This window comes from Zonotrichia leucophrys, unplaced genomic scaffold (genome assembly GCF_028769735.1).
Source record: "Zonotrichia leucophrys gambelii isolate GWCS_2022_RI unplaced genomic scaffold, RI_Zleu_2.0 Scaffold_215_85110, whole genome shotgun sequence".
NCBI classification, from domain to species: Eukaryota; Metazoa; Chordata; class Aves; order Passeriformes; family Passerellidae; genus Zonotrichia; species Zonotrichia leucophrys.
In genome coordinates this window covers 36,380-57,785 of record NW_026992420.1, presented here as the reverse complement: position 1 = coordinate 57,785, position 21,406 = coordinate 36,380, and the positions used below count along the sequence as shown (strand labels likewise).

The window sequence follows — 21,406 nt, the reverse complement described above, 5'->3', positions numbered from 1 at the left end:
ACAAGGGGCTGACAGTGCCCAGCCTGGCTGGGGCTGTGCCAGGAGGCCCCAGGGCCTCAGGACAAGGTGTCTTCTCACAGCCCTTGGTGGCACAGACCCTGCTGTGGCCCAGGGCACCAGGACTTGGCTTCTCTTGTCCCCACCTGTCATCACTGCCTCCAGTTCTCTGCTCTGCCTGGGGCCTGCGACGCGGTCTCAGTCATGTCCCTCACTGGGACCCATTAAAAGTGCAAGAAACTTTGGAGTTGGATTCTGACTTGGAGTTCTGGAGAGGTTTCTTCAGCTCCCTCTCAGGGGCTGATGTTCAAGGCCTGAGCACAAAGCCCCAGAGGCTCATTAAAGCCCTTGTGCTGTGTCTGTGCTGCTGAGCTGGCCTGGGCTCCTGGCACAGAGGCAACTCCTGGTAACCAAGAAGAGCCTCAAAAGCACATTTCTCTTGATGAGCAGCTTTTCTGCCAGCCCAGCAGGGCTGGGGCACTGCCTGCAGCCACCCCGGGCACAGGACAGAGGCTGCACAGCTCTTTTTCCTTTTGTTCTTTATCAGAGCAGAGCTTTCAATTCTGACCCTCATGTGCTCCAACCGCTACATGTCCATCTGCAAACCCCTGCACTACAGGACCCTCCTGGACAGCAGAGCTTGTGCCCACATGGCAGAAGCTGCCTGGGCCTGTGGCTTTCTCCATGCTCTCATGCACACGGCCAATACATTTTCCCTGGCTCTGTGCCATGGCAGTGCCCTGGAACAGTTCTTCTGAGAAGTCCCCCAGATCCTCAAATTTCCAACCTCAGAGAACTTGGGCTTCTTGCTGTTAGTGCCTGTTTATCATTTGGCTGTTCTGTGTCCATTGTTTTCTCCTATGTGCAGACCTTCAGGCTGTGCTGAGGTTCCCCTCAGAGCCGGGACAGCACACAGCCTTTTCCACCTGCCTCCCTCACCTGGCTGTACCTCTGTTTATCAGTACTGCATTGTTTGCCAGTTGTTGCAGCTCCCAGCCAGGTAATAATTAGCATTGACTCCATGATTGCAGAAGGCTGATCCATCGCTTTATTCTACTATATCACATCATATCATATCATATCATATCATATCATATCATATCATATCATACTGTACTTATTAAGAGACTCATCCCCTTACAGACAGTCTGATACAGCTTTGACCTAATTGATCAATCAATCTAAACACCATGCAGCGGCCAGGCAGAGCTGTCAGCAAAGGAAGGGCCCAGCAGGTGGGGCAGCCGGGGGATGCCGACAGCCTGCAGGGACAGAGGCGTAGGGCAGGGACACCGTGGGACAGCGTGGGCTGCACAGGGCACAGGGATGGGCAGCAGCTGCAAGACAGCCCTGCCAGAGCCAACTTGGGCAGCACTTTGGCCATGGCTGCTGGGCCTGGGCCTGAGGCCACGAGGGGACAAGTGACCCTTGCAGGCCTGGGGCCTCATTGCCTCCTTGTCCCTGCTCAGCAGCCTGGCAGGGGCCGCCCCATGCTCCTGCCCTTGGCACTGCACATCCCCACATGCCAGTGCCCATCCCAGCAAGAGCCCTGAGCAAGGAGGGAGGGACAGGATCTGCCTGGTCAGGGGCTGGGGCTCAGGCCTTGGCCCTTTGCATTCCTCAAACACATCCAGGTTTGCTCAGCACCAGAGACACCTTTGCCCTGCTTGTCCCCACCTGTCATCACTGCCTGCAGGGTTCTGTTCTAGCAGGAACCTGGGGACACTTTCTCATTTGTGTCCCTGACAGGGATCTCTTCAAAGTACAAGAAACTTCAGTGTCTCAATAGAACTGAGTTCTTGAGGGTTCTGTAACATCACTGAGGGGGTGATGACATCACAGAGCTGGCTGTGAGATCACAGAGAAGGGTGTGAGGCCATAGAGCAGAGTCTGCCATCATAGAGGGTGGCTCTGTGGCATCAAAGAGTGGGTTGTGACATCACCTGGTGGCTGTGTGACACCATGGAGCAGGCTGTGACATCACAGAACAGATTGTTACTTACATAAAAGGATGACTTTGTGACATCAGTGTTCTGTGATATCACAGCACTGCTGTATGACATCACAAGGTGACATAGAGTTGGTTCTGTGACATCACAGGAGGATGTGTGACGTCACATACACTGTGTGAAATCACATGGGCAGTGTGACATCACAAGAGGCTGTGTGACATCACAGGGGCAGTGTGAAATCACAGGTGATGTATGACATCACAGTGGGCTTTGTGACATCATAGGGGCATTGTGACATCACACAGACAGTGTGACACCACAGGGGCTGTGTGACATCACAGGGAGCCGTGTGACATCACAGTGGCTGTATGGCATCACAGGGGCAGTGTGACATCACGGGGGCTGTGTGACATCACGGGAACTGTGTGAGGTCACTGGGGAGGTCACTCTGCCCCAGCCCCCCTCACAGCTACCCCCAGAGCAGTCCAACCCTGCTCGTGCACAGCGGGGTCCCTCCCCTGTCCCCCCGGGTCCCCCCGCCCCCGGCCCCGCAGCCTCCCCCAGAGGATGTTCCATGAGATCGAACCCAGAGCCTAACACGGGGACGGGGGCCGGGGCCCTGGGGGTGGCACAGGGGGACAGGGACCCCCCGGCAGCGTCCCCGTGTCCCCCAGGGCCAGAGCCTGGGCCAGGGCTCCTTCACCCTGTTACGAACAAGGGCTGAGAGCGCTGGAAAAATCCCCAGCAAGGGATCAGCAAAAACCAGATTTAATATTAAGGGACAGCGGCACAAAGTTCCTTGGCAAGAGTCACTCTGCTCCTGACTGGAAACCTCAGGCACACCAGGGAAACAAAGCAACAAGAAAACCAAACAGAATCCAGGCAATCAAACCAGAAATTAACCCAGAACTGTCCCTGTGTGTGTGTGTGTGACACAAGGACAGCGAGGGCAAGGATAAAAGGAATATGGCCCAAAAGCTTAACAGAGCTCAAAATTAACAGAACTTAACTGATACCTTAACCTTAACTGATACCTTCAACCTCACAATTTAGCATAAGAGCAGAGCGTAACAGCATGTAACCTAACTTAAACCTATGACTTTACAATTTAACAGAGGAATAAAACTAAACAATATTGAACTTAACATATAACTTATTTTAAAGGTAACCGCTTAGCAAAAGAAAAACTCTCATCAGCATTTAACTTCACTTAGGCCTTGTAGTTTAACCTTCCCTACAGGCCTGACTGAATCAGCTATCCAAGGCACTCAAACCCCTCAGAGAGCAGCATTTCTGCCACATTTCCCCAGCACAGGCACTCCTGTGTGCACACAGACACCAAGAGTCAGTGCAAGGCACCTGTGAGCAATTCCCCTGAGGGCAGGAAATGCTCACTGTGGATCCTTTGGCATCTCCCCAGCAAAGGGCAAAGGGTTGAGCCTGGAGGAGTGGGGGGATCGGCCCAGGCTCCGTCGTTGTTCAGGATCCCCGAGTGCAGCAAACGGGAGAGTTCCCGGCTGGGAGAGGCCCCACTCAGAGGGAGTCGCTGGCCCAGGAGAGCTCCAAGGGCTCCTTTTGGAGCGCTGTGTGCAGGGCCCCAATAGAGGGGCTGCAGTCCCAGCAATGGTTCATCCTGGCCGCACTTGGCACCAACAGCTTTCTTTGGCAGTGTGAGAACAGGGATGTTGTGCCACTGAGGGAACAAAAACAGTTCCCAGGGCTGCTGCTAAAGGAACCAGGAGCTGGTTGGGCAGCAGCAGTGCCTGGAGCAGACAGTGTTTGTGATGAGCTGCAGAGGAGCTAAACCCAGGGGCTGTTGGCCAAGGCCGAGGCCCAAGGAGCATTTCTCAGCTGGCAGGGCGGCCTGAGAAGGGGAGGGAGGAATGCAGCAGCACAGGGCCCATGGAACCAAGGGATCATTGTGACACTGTGGGGCCCTGTGAGACCAAACGACCACTGTGACACTATGGGTCCCTATGACACCAACGGACCATTGTGACACTGTGGGGCCTCATGGAATCATGGAGAGCACTGTGACATTGCTGGGCCTCATGGAACCAAGGGGACTGTAGTGACACTGTGTGCCTCCATGGAATGTAGGGATCTTTGTGACACTGAGAGGCCCCATCAGACCAAAGGTCCATTGTGACACTGTGAGCCTCATGGAACCGTGGGGGCCCGTGAGACACTGTGGGGCACCATGGAGCCAAGAAGATCATTGTTACACTGATGGGACTCATGGGATCATGGAGACCATTGTGATGATATGAGGTACCATGGAATAAGCAAAGCATTGTGACACTGTGAGGCCTCGTGGAACCAGTGAGACCATTGTGACCCTGGGGATCCCCAGAGAACCAAGAGGACCATTGTGATACTGTGGGGCCTCGTGAAACCAAGAGGCTTTTGTGACACTGCAGGGCTGCATGGAGCCAAAGGTCCAGGGTGACACAGAGGGGGCCTCAGTCATCCATTGTGACACTGTGGAGCCAAAGGAGACCATTGTGACACCGCGAACCCCCAGGGTGCAAAGGTCCATTTCGACATTGCAGGGCTCATGGAACAGAGGAGTCACATGAGATTGTGGGGCCTGGGGAACCACAGAGACCACTGTGACACTGCAAGGCCTCATGGAACTAAGGGACCATTGTGAAAATCTGGGATCCCATTGAACTAAGGGTCCATTTTGACACTGCAGGTCTTCTTGTAATCAAGGGGCCATTGTGACACTGTGGGGCCCCAAAAAACCAAAAGGACACAGAAGAGGTCTGGGTAGTTTGGCCTCCCATGGACTGCCTGACTGGTCCAGCTGACCTTGGCATGTTGAGGGTCTCTTCCCAACTGATGCTGAAACACTGGGGCTCTGTGCTTTCCTTCCTATGGAAAAGTACTGTCCTTGTCTTCCAGGTAGCCATGGCCAGCATTGGGATTCCACCTTCAAATTTCCTTATATCAGGGATTGTTCCCATAGGAATATTGCCGGAACAAGTCTGGCTGGCAATGGTTTCAAAAGGGTCACCTCTCATCTGTCCCCAAAACATTGGGGAAGGCTGTGTGCTTTCCTTCCTATGGGAAAGAACTGTCCTGCTTCTCCAGGCACTCATGGCCAAGACTGGGCTCACACCTCCAAAATTACTTATGTCCAAAGACTGCTCCGAGAAAAAAATCTCCCATTCCTGACAAGTCTGGCTGGCCTAAGCCTAGTGAGGCTCTTCAAACACTGGAGCTCTATGCTTTCCTTCCTATGGAAAAGAACTGTCCTTCTCGGCCAGATGCCCATAGCCAGAATTGGGATTTCATCTCTAACATTGCCTTACCGTGACAGACTGGGGGAGATTGTTGGCTCAAAACATTTTGTGTAGGGGGGAGGAAGGGACAGGTCCAGCCTTGCCCTGCCCTGTAACCCCAATCCCCCCAGAGCCTCTATCCCAGCCCAGCAGTGCCTGCCAGTCCCTGGCACAGCACAGGCAGTGCTCCACAGCCCCCTCTGCAGCCCCAGCCCAGCTCCTGAGGGACCAAATGAGCCCAAGTCCCACCTGGGGGAAAGGCCCTGGGAGACCAAGGGGTATTGAAGGCTGACCACAAGGCAAGCACACATCTTGATCCTACCTACTTTTGGAATTTCCATCTGAACACAGGTGGAATCCAGGAGTTGGTAGCTGTCTGTGTGCCTCTCAAAATCTTTTTCTTCTTTCTCCCTTTCTGTGTCTTCTTCTAATTCTCTCCTCTTGCAAATTTTGATTAACTTAAAAATGAACAAGTTTAGAGTTGTGAAGTTGAGTGGACCAAGGTAATGCTTTGAGAAGTGTTTTTGATTGATTGAATGTTGTATTAAACATTTTGCCAAGTTTCTCTTTTTTTCTAAAGATGCCAGTAAAGGCTGTTTGGTTGTTTAACATCTTGAAGATCTCTTGTCAGTATTTCTCCAGTACATCCAACTCAGAGTACACAAACAATTGTAATTTCTTTTAAATGTCTCCTTGAGAGAGTCATCTGGGGGATGGGGATCAGGGCTTGTGTGTCCTGCTTGGCCCAGCCCAGACAGGGCTTTCCCAGCCACATTCCACACTCCATTGCCCAGCTGGAGCCACTGGTGCCTCTGAGTTGTGCTGCCCCAGCCCCAGGAACGCTCTCCTTGTCTGCCCATTCCCCCACGGTCTCTGGGCAGGGATGGCCTCAGTGGGGGCTGCTGGCATCCTCAGCACCTTGGAGGCTGCTGCTGAATTTTCCTGCTCCAGAGGCTTGTTCAGCCTTCAGCTCTTCAGTGCAGGAATTCAGTGTCCCAGGGCTCATTAACATTCAGAACAACTGAACAAGCCAAGCCTCAGGGGATAATTTGATTATAATTTTCAAATCCTTTGTGGTTTAGTAGATGTCAGTAATGTATTCAAAGTGAATACATTATATTTAAAAAGACAGTGAGAAGAGATTTTACTGTTTACTTTGTTTTCCTGTTAATTTTTTGATATGTGCAATCTCCAATTGACACTGAATCCAAGTACCTCCTTACCTCCTCATGCAGTTTGAATAGATATGAAAATCAAGACCCTTCATGGCTGACAATCAATCAGATCTGTCCCTACCCCCACCCCACCATTTCCCTCATCCAAAGCCTGGCACTCAGAGCAGCCTTGTGCAAATCTGAGCTCCCTCCAGCCCAGGCTGCACCTGCAGCTTTCAGCTCCTTGGCTCCAACTCCCACCTACTTTCCTTGGAGAAGGAGCTGCCCGAGACACAGAGGGATGTTCATTTCTTGTCAGCCAACAAAGCCAAGGGAAGGCACAACTCTATCAAATGCAAAAGCCATTCCTCTGCTGGATATTAAATCCACTTTCCACAGGAGACAGTCTCAGAGCAATGGAAAACATCTTCAGTGTCCAGCACAGATCCCAAGGTCCCCCAAACCCTTCCTGCCCCAATTCTGCCCAGATTTGCTCTTTGCACACACGAGTCACAGGCTGAAGTCAGGAGCTCCCTCCATGCCCAGAGGGAGGAAAAGAGAGAAAGGTGACGAAGAGCTCTCCTGTGCAGAGCCAAGGTCCAAGTGCAGCCCCTGCAGTGGGAACCACAACTCAACAGGTTTGCGTCCTTTGGGGTCAGGGCCTGGTGACACTCAGAGGCACAGAAAGATTTCTTGCCAACAAACACAAGTTGAACATTTGAACAGTTTAATAACCATCACAGCTCTTCCCTCAGCTCTCTGAGATTTCCCAGTGCCATCTAACATGTCCCCCGTCGCCAAGAATTTCCAGACAGGAACAGTTTTGGACAAGAACATAAGAAAAGGTAATTCTGTGATATAAACACAATTAAAATATTGATTAATTATATATTAATTTTAACTTCAGAAAGATTGGGCAACTTCCTGCAGCTGAAAGGATGAAACCAGTTAGTTGAGAGGCACTTGAATGACCAGAGAGCACCTGGAGGAGGAAATTTGAGAGCAGTAGGAAAAACATGGATCCAGTTCCTCTAAATGAAGAGATGTCCTTCGACATGGCCATTTAAACAAGAGAGCTGCAAACACTTGAAGGAGGAGGGAGAGGAAATAATAAAAAGAATATTGGTGACACAAGTAGAAGGCAAGATCAGTATTTTTCTTCCTGCCTTCAGTACAACTCCAGGTAAATCCTGTTCATTGTGGGAAAATGTTGCCATTTCTTAAAAGTACTCAAATGACCCAGATAATAAAGATTTGCTTGTATATTATGAAACTAAGAGGTAATAAAACCTGTGCCCCTATCCAGGCAGACATCAGCTGTGTGCCCATGAACAGGCAGTGCCACTTGTGCCCTGAGGTGCCCAGCTGGGATTGGATCTCTCCGAGAGCACCTGAGGGAGAGCAGAGCACCTTGCAAGCTGCAGGTCCCTGACAGCCCTGCAGGGCTTCTGTCCCATCAACATCTGCTCTGCTCCAGTCTGAAACAGGGCCCAGCATGGTGCCGGGATCATCAGAGAGCTGAGGTGTGTGCTGGAATTCAATGCCCAACCTTGCTCATTCTGTGATTCTCTGGAACCAGCCATGGAGCAGTTGTGAGATCCAGGAGACAATGGAATCAAGGGGCCATTGCTCCATTGCAAGGACTCTGGGAAATGAGGGAACAATTGTGACACTGTTGTACTCCGAGGAACCAAGGGCCCCTGGTGACACTGCAGGATCTTTTGTCACCAGGGCTCCATTATGACACTGCAGTACCAAGGAATTCATGGTGGCACTCTGAGGCCTCAGGGAACCAAGAGGCCACTGTGACCCTGCAGGGCCTTGTGGAACCATGCAGAGCATTGTGACAGAGCAGGACCTGGTGTCATGATGGGGCCATTGTGACACTGCAGGGCCCCATGAAACCAAGGGGCCAGTGCTGCTCCTCAGGGACTCCTGGAATGAAGGAAACATGTTTGACACCGTGGTGGCCATTGGGATCAAGAGGCCATTGTGACATGGTGGAACCAAGGAGAGCATTGCCACACTGCCAGACCTCATGGAACCAAGGATACATTTTGACACTGCAGGGCCTAGGGGGACCATGGCGCCACTGTGACACTGCAGGGCCCAAGGATCCAAGGGACTTTGTGACACCAAGGGGTCCCATGGAACCAAAGGGACATTGTGACACTGGGAGGCCTCATGGAATCATGGAGACCATTGAGACAGTCTGGGGCCTCATGGAACCGTGGTGATACCAAGTTGTCTGGGATTGTGGATCTGCTGGAGGGTAGGAGGTCTCTGCACAGGGCCCTGGACAGGATGGATCCAGGGCCCAAATCCAACAAGGTGAGGTTTAACATGTCCAAGTGCCGGCTCCTGCACTTTGACCACAACAACCCCTGCAGTGCTCCAGGCTGGGGACAGAGGGGCTGGAGAGCAGCCAGGCAGAAAGGGACCTGCAGGGACTGATGGGCAGCAGGCTGGACATGAGCCAGAAGTGTGCCCAGGTGGGCAAGAAGGCCAATGGCTCCTGGCCTGGATCAGGAATGGTGCGGCCAGCAGGAGCAGAGCAGTGATTCTTCCCCTGTGTTCAGCACTGGTGAGGCCACACCTCGAGTGCTGTTTGCAGTTCTGGGCCCCCAATTTAGGAAGGACACGGATGGGCTGGAGCGTGTCCAGAGAAGGGCAACAAGGCTGGGGAAGGAGCACAAAAGCTTTGAGGAGCAGCTGAGGGAGCTGGGGTTGTTTATCCTGGAGAAGGCTCAGGGGAGACAAGGCAGTGTCAGGCTACAGGTTGGACTTGACGATCTCAATGGCCTGTTCCACCCTTGCCGATTCTGGATTTCTCTGGAACCACCCTTGGAGCAGTTGCAGGAGGAGCCTTGGGTCTCCTCTTCAGGAGCTCCAGCAGCCCAGGTCCCTCAGCTTCTCCTGCCAGCCCCAAAGCCCATCCTGCAGAGCCTCTGCAGCTCCTCCTCACTGCCCAGAACAGGGAGCCCCAGAGGCAGACACAGCAGCCCAGATGTGCCCCCCTGGCCTGGGGTGACTCTGGCAAGGGAGCAGCACCAGGCACTGCAGGAGCCTGCAGATAATTCCTGCAGCACTTGTAGGATGATCCTGCTCCCAAAGGGATGTTCCCATGGGGCCAAGTCAGGAACTGCAAAGGGGAGTGGGGCCAGAGAGGAAAGGGCAAACAGGGATGGGCTGTTTGCAGGGCAGGGAACAGGGGTGGGCAAGAGGAAGAAATTTGGACAAGAGAAGAGTAAAGAAAGCAAAGGTGAAGCCAAGGAAATGCTGAGGGCAGTTTGGTGGTGGCTGCCAGGTGGCCTTGGCTCTGAGCAGCAGCGTCTGCAGTGGGACAGGAAACTCCCAGCCCATGGGAACAAACTTTCTGGCTGACTGCAGAGGCCAGGACAAAGCTGAGTGGTTTCCCTGGTGTCCCCCAGCCCTTGCTGGCCCCAGGGGCTGATGGTATTTGTGCTCCCTCAGGTTCATGTCCCCACACCAACAGCATGGGGGTGCTCCCCCTGCTCTGTGCAATGCAAACAGGGGCTGCTGAGCCAGTGCTGCCATGCCTGTGCCTGCAAGGATGAGACACCTGTGTGAGCTGGGGGAGAGGCCAGGGCTGCAGAGGGGGGATGTTGTTGGCAGCTCCATGAGGACGCTCTGGGACACTGCCCTGGGCTGTGCAGCGCACTGGGGATGGATCAGCCCCTGCTCTGCTGCTCCTTCCCGTCTGCCCCATGGCCCTTGCAGAGCCCCAGCCATGCTGTTTGCCCCCAGCCTGCCCACGGCCAGCCTGGGGCTGCTCACGGGGCTTTTCTGTGCTGAGCATTGGCCTGGGAGTGTTCTTGAGAGAGCCTGGGCAAGGAGCCTGGAGCCCCCAGGCCCTGGCCTGAGGCATCAGCGCTGCCCCAGCAGTGCCCATGGCCTGTCCCTGCTGCAGCCCTGGCACTGCCACCCCCAGGACTGTGCCCGGCCCCGAGAGCACTCAGGCCCTGCAGCAACACCAGGGCCACCAGGGCAGCGGGGCAGGGCCACGGCAGCAGCACTGGCAACACCAAGTGCTGCTGCTGCTGGGCACAGCTGCTGGGCCAGCACTGATCTGCCCCCAGCTCTGCACACAGACATTGCTGCTGCAGCTCCAGAGAAGGCAACCAAAGGGCATCTCTGCAGAAAACTCTGCTGGGAGATCTTTAGTTACTTTGAAGCCATGGACAGCACAGCCCCTCATTGACACAGTTTGTGGTCACAGGGTAGGTGGAGGGAAACAAAATGAGGAATGGCACAAACAATGACCTTTCTCTGTGGACAATAGGAAGGGCTTTACAGCTAGCTTGCAAGCAAAGCAGAGTTAATAGAAGAAGTAACAATTGATTATTTTAGAGTTTATCCATAGCAAGGAAGAAGACAAGGTGGTCAGCATGGGAACAGATTAGTAAAGATACATGAAAATTTTTAAAAGCTAGACTATGTGCATAAGTAAATGTATATGCAGACCTTAATAATTTTCTGTAAAATTTCTGCCAATTATATTGATGCTAATAACTTTGCAATAATTAATATAATAAGTTATTGTGATATAATTAATGATTTAAGATCACGTTTTTTATAAAGTATGTAAGCTGGGGAACATGCAAAATAAAAACTTTTTCTTCTTTGAACCTAATGATGTGTGTGTAGGTCACATCCAGCCTAACAGTATCAGACAAAATTATTAAAGTAAATGAAGGAAAAAGAACCTCCATAATGTAACAAGAAGTATTAAAGATAAATTTTATTACAAGAGTAAGAAGAAGTTGAAGAATTTGGTCAGCAGTTTAATGTTTCTGAAACTGTCCAGTCATAAGACTCCACACTGCAGCCTTGAGCTCCTGGTTCCTCAGGCTGTAGATGAGCAGGTTCAGGGCAGGAGGCACCACTGAGTACAGAACTGACAGTGCCAGATCCAGGGATGGGGAAGAGATCGAAGCGGGTTTCAGGTAGGCAAACACTGCAGTGCTGAGGAACAGGGAGAGCACGGCCAGGTGAGGGAGGCAGGTGAAAAAGGCTTTGTGCCGTCCCTGCTCAGAGGGGATCCTCAGCACTGCCCTGAAGATCTGCACATAGGAGAAAACAATGAACACAAAACAACCAAATGATAAACAGGCACTGACAGCAAGGAGCCCAAATTCCCTGAGGTAGGATTTGGCACAGGTGAGCTTGAGGATCTGTGGGATTTCACAGAAGAACTGGCCCAGGGCATTGCCCTTGCAAAGGGGAAGGGAAAGTGTATTAGCTGTGTGCAGAACTGAATAGAGAAAAGCACTGGCCCAGGCAGCTGCTGCCATGTGGGCACAAGCTCTGCTGCCCAGGAGGGTCCCGTAGTGCAGGGGTTTGCAGATGGACACGTAGCGGTCGTAGCACATGATGGTCAGGAGGAAATACTCTGCTGCGATGAAGAAGAAATTCAGAAATAGCTGAGCAGCACATCCTTTGTAGGAGATTTTCCTGGTGTCCCAGAGGGAATTGTGCATGGCTTTGGGGACAGTGGTGCAGATGGAGCCCAGGTCGCTGAGGGCCAGGTTGAGCAGGAAGAAGAACATGGGCGTGTGCAGGTGGTGGCCGCAGGCTACGGCGCTGATGATGAGGCCGTTGCCCAGGAGGGCAGCCAGGGAGATGCCCAGCAAGAGGCAGAAGTGCAGGAGCTGCAGCTGCCGCGTGTCTGCCAATGCTAGCAGGAGGAAGTGCCTGATGGAGCTGCTGTTGGACATTTGCTGTGTATTGGCAAGAGGACCTGTGAAAAAAGTAATCATGGAATAGTTGGGTTTGGAGAGGACTTTACATATCCCACCACGGCCTAGGGGCACTTTCCCCCCACTGCCTGCCCAGGGCTCTGCTGTCTGGAGCTGTCCCTTCCAGCAGCTGCTTCCCTCTGGCCCGAGCTGGGCCCTGCCAGTGCTGCCAGAGCCCAGCCCAGCCCTGGGGGCTCAGCTCTGCCCTGCAGACCCCTCCCAGCTCAGGCACTGCGCAGGGGCAGCTCTGGCTCTGCAGGCTCTGATGGCAACCTCATAGCAACCCTGAGGAGGCTGGAAAAGTGACACTGATGCTGCCCTGTGCTGATTTCTGTCACTTTCTAGTTTAGTAAGATCTGAGAATTTTTTTTTCTCGACCTGAACTGAGAGACGAATATCTATGTGCAAATCCCATCCAGGCAACTCAGAGCAGTGGATTAAAAGAGCAGGATTTTCCCTTCAATGCAGCCCCTGCCTTGCTGTGCTCCCTGTATAATCTACTAGGAAAAGTTCTGCAGTTAAATGCCATGCTGGAAGCAGTCCTGAGCAATGCAGCATTCTCACGACACAAGGAGAACACTTCCAAGCCTTACCAGCTGTCTCCTCCCACCTAGATCCTTTCCCCCAGAGCCAGGAGCAGCTGCCAGGGCTGGCTGAGAGCTGTCCCTGGCAGGCAGCAGAGTCCCTGCCCCAGCACAGCACCCTGGGCTGCAGGACCCTGCTCTGCAGGACAGCCCTGGGCACCCCTGGCTGCTCTGCACAAGAGACAATCGGGGAATGTACTCACAGGGCCTGTAGGCACTGGGATGTTCCAGCTTCAGGAGATCACTCCAGGAGCTGCAGCTGCATTGTCCTGCAGCCAGAGGTTCCTGTGCCAAGGGCTGGCAGTGATTCTGCCCCAGGCACTTCTCAGCACCTTCCCAGCCCTGACTGATTGAAGCTCTCTGTGCCTCTGTGCTGTGCCCGGGGTGGCTGCAGGCAGTCCCCCAGCCCTGCTGGGCTGGCAGAAGAGCTGCTCATCAAGAGAAATGTGCTTTTGAAGCTTTGCTTGGTTACCAGGAACTGCCTCTGTGCCAGGAGCCCAGCCCAGCTCAGCAGCACAGACACAGCACAAGGACTTTAATGAATCTCTGGGGCTTTGTGCTCAAGCCCTGAACATCAGCCCCTGAGAGGGAGCTGAAGAAACCTCTCCAGAACTCCAAGTCAGAATCCAACTCCAAAGTTTCTTGGACTTTTAATGGGTCTCACTGAGGGACATAACTGAGAAAGTGTCCCCAGGCCCCAGGCAGAGCAGAGAACTGGAGGCAGTGATGACAGGTGGGGACAAGGAGAAGCCAAGTCTTGGTGCCCAGGGGCACAGCAGCGTCTGTGCCACCAAGGGCTGGGAGGAGACACCTTGTCCTGAGGCCCTGGGGCCTCCTGGCACAGCCCCAGCCAGGCTGGGCACTGTCAGCCCCTTGTCCTGCCCTCAGCATCTCCCCCCTAGCCCACATCCCAGTGGCCTCTAGGATCTGCAGGAAGGAGTCCCTGGGGAGCCTTGCTCAGCAATGGCCCTGGGGGCTCCTTAATGCTCCCTGCAGGGACTGCAGGTTTTTCAAAGGACTTTGGGTTTGGCTTTTGTCTTGGAGTCTCTGAGAGGTTTGTGCTATCATGGCCTCCAATTATCTGCTGTAATTAGTCCCTGGAGAGGCTTTGTCAGTAACAACACTCAGTGGGGCTCATAATACTTCAAGGTACTTCAGTTCTTTTAAGGTACTTGGTGTTTCCCTTTTGATACAGACTCTGTGAGAGGTTTGTGCAATCATGGCCATAATTATCTGATGTAATGAGTCCCTGGAGAGCTTTGTGCTGACACTCAGTAGGGCTCAATAATGTTTTGATATTCTGAAGGTTTTTAAGGTACTTTATGTATTTTTGAATACTTCTAGATACTTTTTAAGATTTTCCTTCCCACACTGAGTCTCTGAGAGGTTTTTGGAGGCCATCCTGGCCTCCAATTCTCTCCTCCACGGAGTCCATGAGGAGCCTGTGTTGAGTATCTTGCTCCTTTCTGTTTTACAACAAAGATGGAACTGAAAGTATTATGTAAGACTTTCTAAAAGCATCCAAACAAACACAGGACAAGTAACAACAGAATAACAACCACTAAGAGAATTAATAGTCCTGTTTTAGCTAGACATCATCCAAACCTTTAGTCCGTTGGCTTGGAAGATTTTATTGAAACAGTCTTTTTTTTGCACTTCAAGATTCTTGAGCCCTTCCTTCAGTACCTGAATGCTCTTGCTGGATTGACTCACTGTGGCTGCAGAGGTTCATGCAACACATCCCTCCGAATCTACACAGCCATGCCCATGTGCCCAGAGTAAAACCTCTATCACTGTTCTGCAAGGTAGCATGTCTGATGGTCTCTATGTCTGACAGCAGGCCACTCAATGTGAGGGAGGTAGCATTGGTTTGCTTACTTAACAGGCATTCAAGATGGTCTAATGGTCCTAAAGCTTTGGCTGCAGCCACCCACGGTTGTCCAAATTGAGGGTGCTACCATCCGATACCTGGATTAAAGCTTTCAAAGCCATCTTAGTGATATCATCCAATACTTCTCTGGAGATACCTGCTGCTTGATCATTTGGTAGGCTGTGTTGTCCTTCTCCAGCTAGATGCTTGATTGTCAATTCCGCCCTTGCCTCATTATTAGCATATTCATTGCTATTGGCACAGTAAACACTTCCATCTCTCTTCCCACCGGGTATATTCTGTAGGTGACAACAACATGTCAAAATATATTTATAATCATAGGGGTTTAAGACATGAACTGTAAACATGGCCCTGATCAGACCATTTAAACAAGGTAAGCCCCTCCTATGGTCTTTAGCTGCCCTACAAAGATCCTTGATTTCCCCGTAAACCAATGGCTGATACCTGGGATTCTGCCCCCTTCCTTCATAACATACCAGGGCAATGAGGAATTTCAAGACTAATTGCCTGTCTCCTTCTTTAACTGCTTCTTTCCGGATCCTTTCCTAAGGATCTTCTAGGGTTGAGGGGCGAGATGGCCCTGGAGAATCCAAACTATCTTCTGGGGAGGAAGAATAAATTGGAGCAGAAACAATTGGATTAGAAATAGTGTGACAGTTGGACTTAGTATCTTTGATCATGAGGTTATATTGTTGCTGGAGGGTAAGACAAAGGGCACTGCCATTTTGTCAGGTTTTGAGGAGGAAGGGCCTTGATTTAGGATTGCGGACTTCCAGGGTGAAGTTCTGGAGGCATGGCCCAGGATGGAGGTGGAATGATTGACAGTGGGGGCATGACCCACCGTTGGGGGGGTGGAGTCTGGAGGTTCGTTCAGGGCGGAAGAGAAGATTGTGGTAGCAGGAAGTGGAGGAGCCAAGATGGAGGGAGGATGGTCAGTCTCCCAAGCCACATTCAGGCTCCTTCCATCTTGATTCTCCAGGACATGATGCTCCAATACCGCGTGGCAGTCGCCATCTTGGACCGTCGTGGAAGGTCTGAGAAAGGCAGGTTTGCGGGGAGGTCCTGAGGTAGGAGTGACCAACCTATTGAGTTTTCAACACACTGCTTGCTGGTGAGGATGGTGGGGAAAATGGGGAGCATGTGGGGTGCAATGGGGCCCCTTTTGATCAAAAGTTGTACAGTTTAACTCCCAAAATTCAGTGGTATGAGTCCCAAAATTCAGTGGTATGGATTTCATTAGCAGAGGCATCTGGTAAATGTTTAATGATCCACCTCGTGATTGATTTCAATTCTTTTTTGAAAATACTTTGTCATGATCAGTGAGAATTAACTTAAAGCATCCATATATGCTCCTTTCTACTTTGATCATCTGGCTGCTGACTTTTCTCTTTCTCTGCCTTATGGGGAAGAGCCGCTATAACACCCCAAATCAATTATGGGACGTGGGTGCATACTGTAAAACAGAGTGGCAAAATGGGCAATAAATGTCTTGCATTTCCCCAAACCCACCTGCAATCCTCTGCAGGTGACACCGTTGTTGTCCCTGCTGATCTTGGGCAAGGTCCCTTGAAGCAACAATGGATCCACCAGGCCCAGCACAATCCAAAATCCCAGGGAGCGCTTGCCTATCCATTAGCTAACCCCAGCTGATGTGACTGACACAGGGAGCCCTGAATGTCATGGTCCCTGATTGGGTGCCAAATGTCACAATGAAGGTGGCTGTGACAAACCTCTCTGGTTCCCTGACTTGAGGGTGATGGTGGCAAAAATCAAAAGGAGCAGGATCAATGGGGTTGTTTAAAAGGAACTTTAATAACACGGTGAAAAACAATAAACATGGAGAAGTTGAGAACAGTATGAGGGGCAGGATCCAAAGACCTGAGTCAAAGGGGAAGCAACAACATATACACTTGGGAGTAGAAAACTAGAACAATAACCATATAGGGGAAACAAGTAACCAATATGGGAGTAGACACTTGGTCAAGTTAGCACAGTTACACTAAAGGCTTATGGGGGAACTCTCAAACTCACCCTATGTTAAGCAAATGATTCCTAGGGCTTAAAATTCATGCCAAATTCTTTTAGGGTAAAATCTGGCTGACTATGAGTTACAGCTGAGCTAACTACCGCACCGCTGCTTTGCACTGGCCCCTTGGGATCTTGTGGCCCAACAGAGCCACAATGATGTCCTTGGTTCCATGAGGCCCCACAGTGTCACAATGGTCCCTTGGATCCATGGTGCTCTGCAGTGTCACAATGGCACCTTCTTTTCCCAAGGCTCCCAAATGTCACACTGGTCTCCATAGGAAGGAAACCACAGAGGCCCCATGTTTCAGGAGCTGATGAACAGCAACCACCAGAGGCCAAGGCAAGCCTGACTTGTCTGTCCTGGCAAGTTTGTTTGGAGCAAGCCTTGGATATTCAACATTATGAATGTGGAATCCTAATTTCAGAATTTTATGCCTGGAGAAGCATGATTTTTTCCATACAAAGAGAAACACAGAGCCCTTTCCAGTGTTTGTAAAATAGGTGAGTTCTGGCACTCAGGAATCAAAGACCAGCCAGACCTGTCTCTCCTGGCAGCTTTTGTCTGCAGCAATCCTTGGATACACAGAAATTTGGAGGTGGAATCCAAATTTAGCCTGGATACCTGGAATAGATGGACAGTTCTTTTCTATAAAAAGGAAAGCCCAGAGCCCCAGGGCTTCAGGGGCAGATGGAAGCAGCCTTCCACATTCCAAGGTCAGCCAGGCCTTTCAGGTGACCCCTGGGATACCAAGGCAGCCACACCTATTTCATGTTCCCTTGGTTCCACAGGGCCGGGCAGTGTCACAATGGCTCCTTGCTTCCATGACACCCTCAGGTGTCATAATGGCCCCTTGGTTACACAAGTCCTTAAGGAACTTAATGGTCTCCATGGTTCCACAAGGCCCCACAGTGCCATAATGGTCTTTGGGTTCCATGAAGCCCCTCTGTGTCATCATGGTCCCTGGATTCCATTGAGGCCCAGTAGTGCAACAATAATTCCCTTGTTTCGACAACTTCCTATAGTGTCACAATGACCCCTTCCCTCCATGAGGCCCTGCAAGGTCACAATGGCCCTTTGGTTCTTCGTCACCCCACAGAGCCACAATGGTCTCCATGATTCCATGGGGCCTTGCAATGCTACAATGCTCTCTATGGATCCACAGCAGCTCGCAGGATCACAATGGCCCTTTGGCTCTACAAGGCCCGGAAATGCAGAAATGGCCTCTTGGTGCCACAAAGCCCTGCTGCTTCACACAGGCCCCTTGGGACCACGCAGCTCAACAGAGCCACAATGATGTCCTTGGTTCCATGAGGCTCCACAGTGTACCAGGCCCCTTGGATCCATGGTACTCTGCAGTGTCACAATGTCCTCTGCATTTCAGAAGACCTGAAAGTGTCACAGTGGTCTCCATGGTTTCTCAAGACTCCACAGTGTCACAAAGGCCCCTTGGTTCCACAAGTTCCTATAGTGTAACACTGCCCTTTGGCTCCACAACACCCCACAGTGTCAAAGTGGTCTCCATAGGAAGGAAAAAACCGAGACCTGGGGCAGATGAGAGGCAGTCACCAGAGGCTGAGAATAGCCAAAATTGACTGTATTGGCAGATTTTGTTTAGGAGAAACCCTTGGATAGAGGAAATTTTAGAGGTGGAATCCTAATTTCAGCCATGGGAGCCTAGAAAGAGCCAAGAAAGACAGTTTTTTCCCATAGGAATAAAAGCACGGAGCCCCAGTGCTTCACAGTCAGATGGGAAGTGGCCCTTGACATGTCAAATTCAGCGGGACCTGTCAGACAGCCCCCAGGAGGCCAAACCAGGCAGACCTGTTCCATGCTCCGTTGACTTCATCGGTCCCCACACTGCCACAATTGTCTCCTTGATTCCATGAGGTCTGGCAATGTCACAATGGCTTCTTGGTTTCATGAGCCCCAACAGAGTCACAAGGATCCATTGGCCCCACACAGACCCGCTGTGAAACAATGGCTCCTTGTTTCTATTTTAAATCAATCACAATCAAACCACAGTTTGATCACTGATCCTTGCTTCTATAGGCCCCATGATTTGCACAATGGTCTCCTTGATTCCATGATTCCTGGATTCCACAGTCTCACCAAAGTTTTCTTGGATCTCCATTGTCACAACTGACCCATAGTTCCATGAGGTTCCATAGTGTCACCGTGGTTGCTGTCAGAGGCTGGATGAGATAGGCTGGATGAGATGGATGTCCCGAGACACCTTGGGATGCTCAGAATGACCATGTGGGGCCAGGGCCGGGTCAGGCCTTGGTTTGTGGTGGGACAGAGCCCCGCCCCCAGCCCTGGCCTGGCAGAGCTGTCAATCACATAGCGGGGGCAATGTTAACCCAGCTCTGATTAGCCCAGCTGTCAATCAATCAATCACACACTAGCAGCTGGTGCTACCCTGGACAAGCTACTGGACAAGCAACTTGCAGTCCCTCCCCAGGGGCGGGGCCATGAAGGCCCAGGGGGTTAAAAGCCAGAGGCCAGCCCAGGGTCTGGATCCTGCCTCCTCCTGGGGTTCCTCTTTTGGTGATACTGGAACCCCAGCAGTTGGTACCTATGCGTGTGCCTTTCTATAGACCTTCTGTCTTTCTGTTGTTCTCAATTTCTTCTCCTTCTAATCCTACTTACCTGGAACATTTTGGAATAACTTCACATGTCAAGGGTTAAAGGTTTTTAGGTTAAACATGTGGGAATCCAGGGTACAGGGAATATTTCTGTGTCTGCTCTGAGGGGTCCTGACCCCCAGAGAAACACTGCCTTTAACCTTCCCCCACGGAGAGGACTTCCAAGACTTTGAGATATATTAGAATTTACCAATGTGTGAAGTAGGTAATGGAGAGTACGATACTACGTACCTTGGGTGAGAAATTTAGGTTTTGGGATTTTTAGTATGGTGTAGAGAGGAAGTAAGATGGAGGAATTTGGGTGTAGTCCCTGTCTTCTTCATCTAATCCATTTTCTGCTGTGTTGGTGGCACAGGGTGATTGGTCCAGGAAAGCCCAGTGCAGAGGTTATGTGGACAGTCAAGGAATGAGTTATTGGTAGATAAGTAGAAATGACATATGTTTTAGGAGTTAATTGGATGAGACAACTTTAAAAGACCTTGAAACCATAAATTTCGGAGCCATTTTGTGGTGTTTTCCCAGCATGCGGGCCTGGTGTGAACAGCATGCAAAACGTTAGATAGGATAGCAATAAACAAGAAGCTGAAGACTGAAAAAGTCCCATTCACCTCCTTTAACCTGGCATAGAACTGCTAAAGGAGGGTTTCCCCCATCTAGGGAGCCCCCAGAAAGGCCCAACATAAACCAAACATCAATAACGGGTGCCCTAACAATGTTAGTAATAAGCTGGCTCTTTTCCAAAAAGTTGATTACTGAAGGGTGTTGTTTTTATTGGCCAATCATTTGAAATGTGTTGATTAAATGACCAATGAGGTCCACCTGTAGCAAACCAAGACATAAAAGAAGAGGACTGAAAAATCAGGTGGCTTTTAGTCCTTAACCTTCTGATCTGAGTCTGTGTCATCTCTGACTCAACGGTGACATTTGGGAATCTGTGGGGGCTACTGGGGGTCCTTTCTGCACCTTGTGACCCAACAGGAGCTTCTCCAATAACTTTGCCTGAAGGTCCCACTGTGCCCATGACAGGAACCCCTGTGAGTGTCTGGGACATCCCGGCTCTTTGCCAGCCTGAGGACTCCTGGGACGTCACTGTGGAGCCCCTGTGCGTGCCTGTGACAGATCGGTGCCTTTGCAGCCCAAGGTCCCCTGGGATGTCACCATGGAATGGCTGTGACTGCCTCTGACCACAGGGCTATTTAGCATCGCCAGAAAGCCCTGGGAGGTCTCCATGGAGCCCCTGTCTATGCCTGTGACATTCCGACTCTGGAACAGCCTGGAGAGTCTTGGAGAGTCCCCATGGAACCCCTCTGAGGGCCTGTGACAAATCTGATCCTTAGCAGGCAACCATCACCAGGACCCTGTTGCTGTGCTCAGTTTCCATGGCAACCATCACCAGCCCCCTGCTGCTATGCTCAGTCCCTTGGCAGCTCCATGGAGACCCCATGCCAGGGGTGGTTGCCATGGACACCCGCTCAGGCCTGCAGCCACAACCCGTTGCCATGACAACCATTGGCAGCTCCATCCCCAGGCTCATGGGATCCCAGAACCACAGAATTGGCTGAGCTGGGAGGGACCCATCAGGATCCTCCAGTCCAACTGCTGGCCCTGCACAGGACACCCCAACAATGCCAGCCTGGGCCTGGCAGCGCTGTCCAAACGCTGCTGCAGCTCAGAGAGCCCTGGAGCTGGGACCCTTCCCTGGGGAGCCTGGGCAGGGCCCCAGCAGCCTCAGGGCAAAAACCTTTTCCTGACATCCAACCTGAGCCTGCCCCGACTCAGCTGCAGCCGTTCCCTCCACTCCTGTCCCTGGGCACCAGAGGGAAGAGGTTCCCACAGCCCCAGCCAGGGACCCGCTCCCAAGGCTGTTGCCATGGCCACCAAGGCTGGGACCAGCTGGGATGCTTGGTTTCCACAGGCCAGGGTTCAGGAATGGGATTCCCCAATTTCCTGCTCCCGTTAAAACTGTGATGTCCTCGCTGCCCTCCCACCTCTTGTGGAAAGCACAAAAGGCAAAGATCCCGGGCTGGGATAAGAACAATTTATTGGGAACAGCAACGAGAAAAAGAAAAAATGGAACAGAAACAATTTGGATAACAGAAGGGACTGTT

General features: G+C 51.6%; 1 protein-coding gene across 1 annotated transcript in view; it reads right to left on the bottom strand.

The window, feature by feature from the left end:
- The window catches only part of LOC135461186 (uncharacterized), a 35,594-nt gene that overhangs the window by 12,936 nt on the left and 1,252 nt on the right, over positions 1–21,406 (bottom strand). Inside the window, exon 3 of the mRNA XM_064738168.1 lies at positions 11,684–11,806. Within this exon, the coding sequence (XP_064594238.1) occupies positions 11,684–11,806 (123 nt within the window). The remainder of the gene's footprint in view (positions 1–11,683; positions 11,807–21,406) is intronic.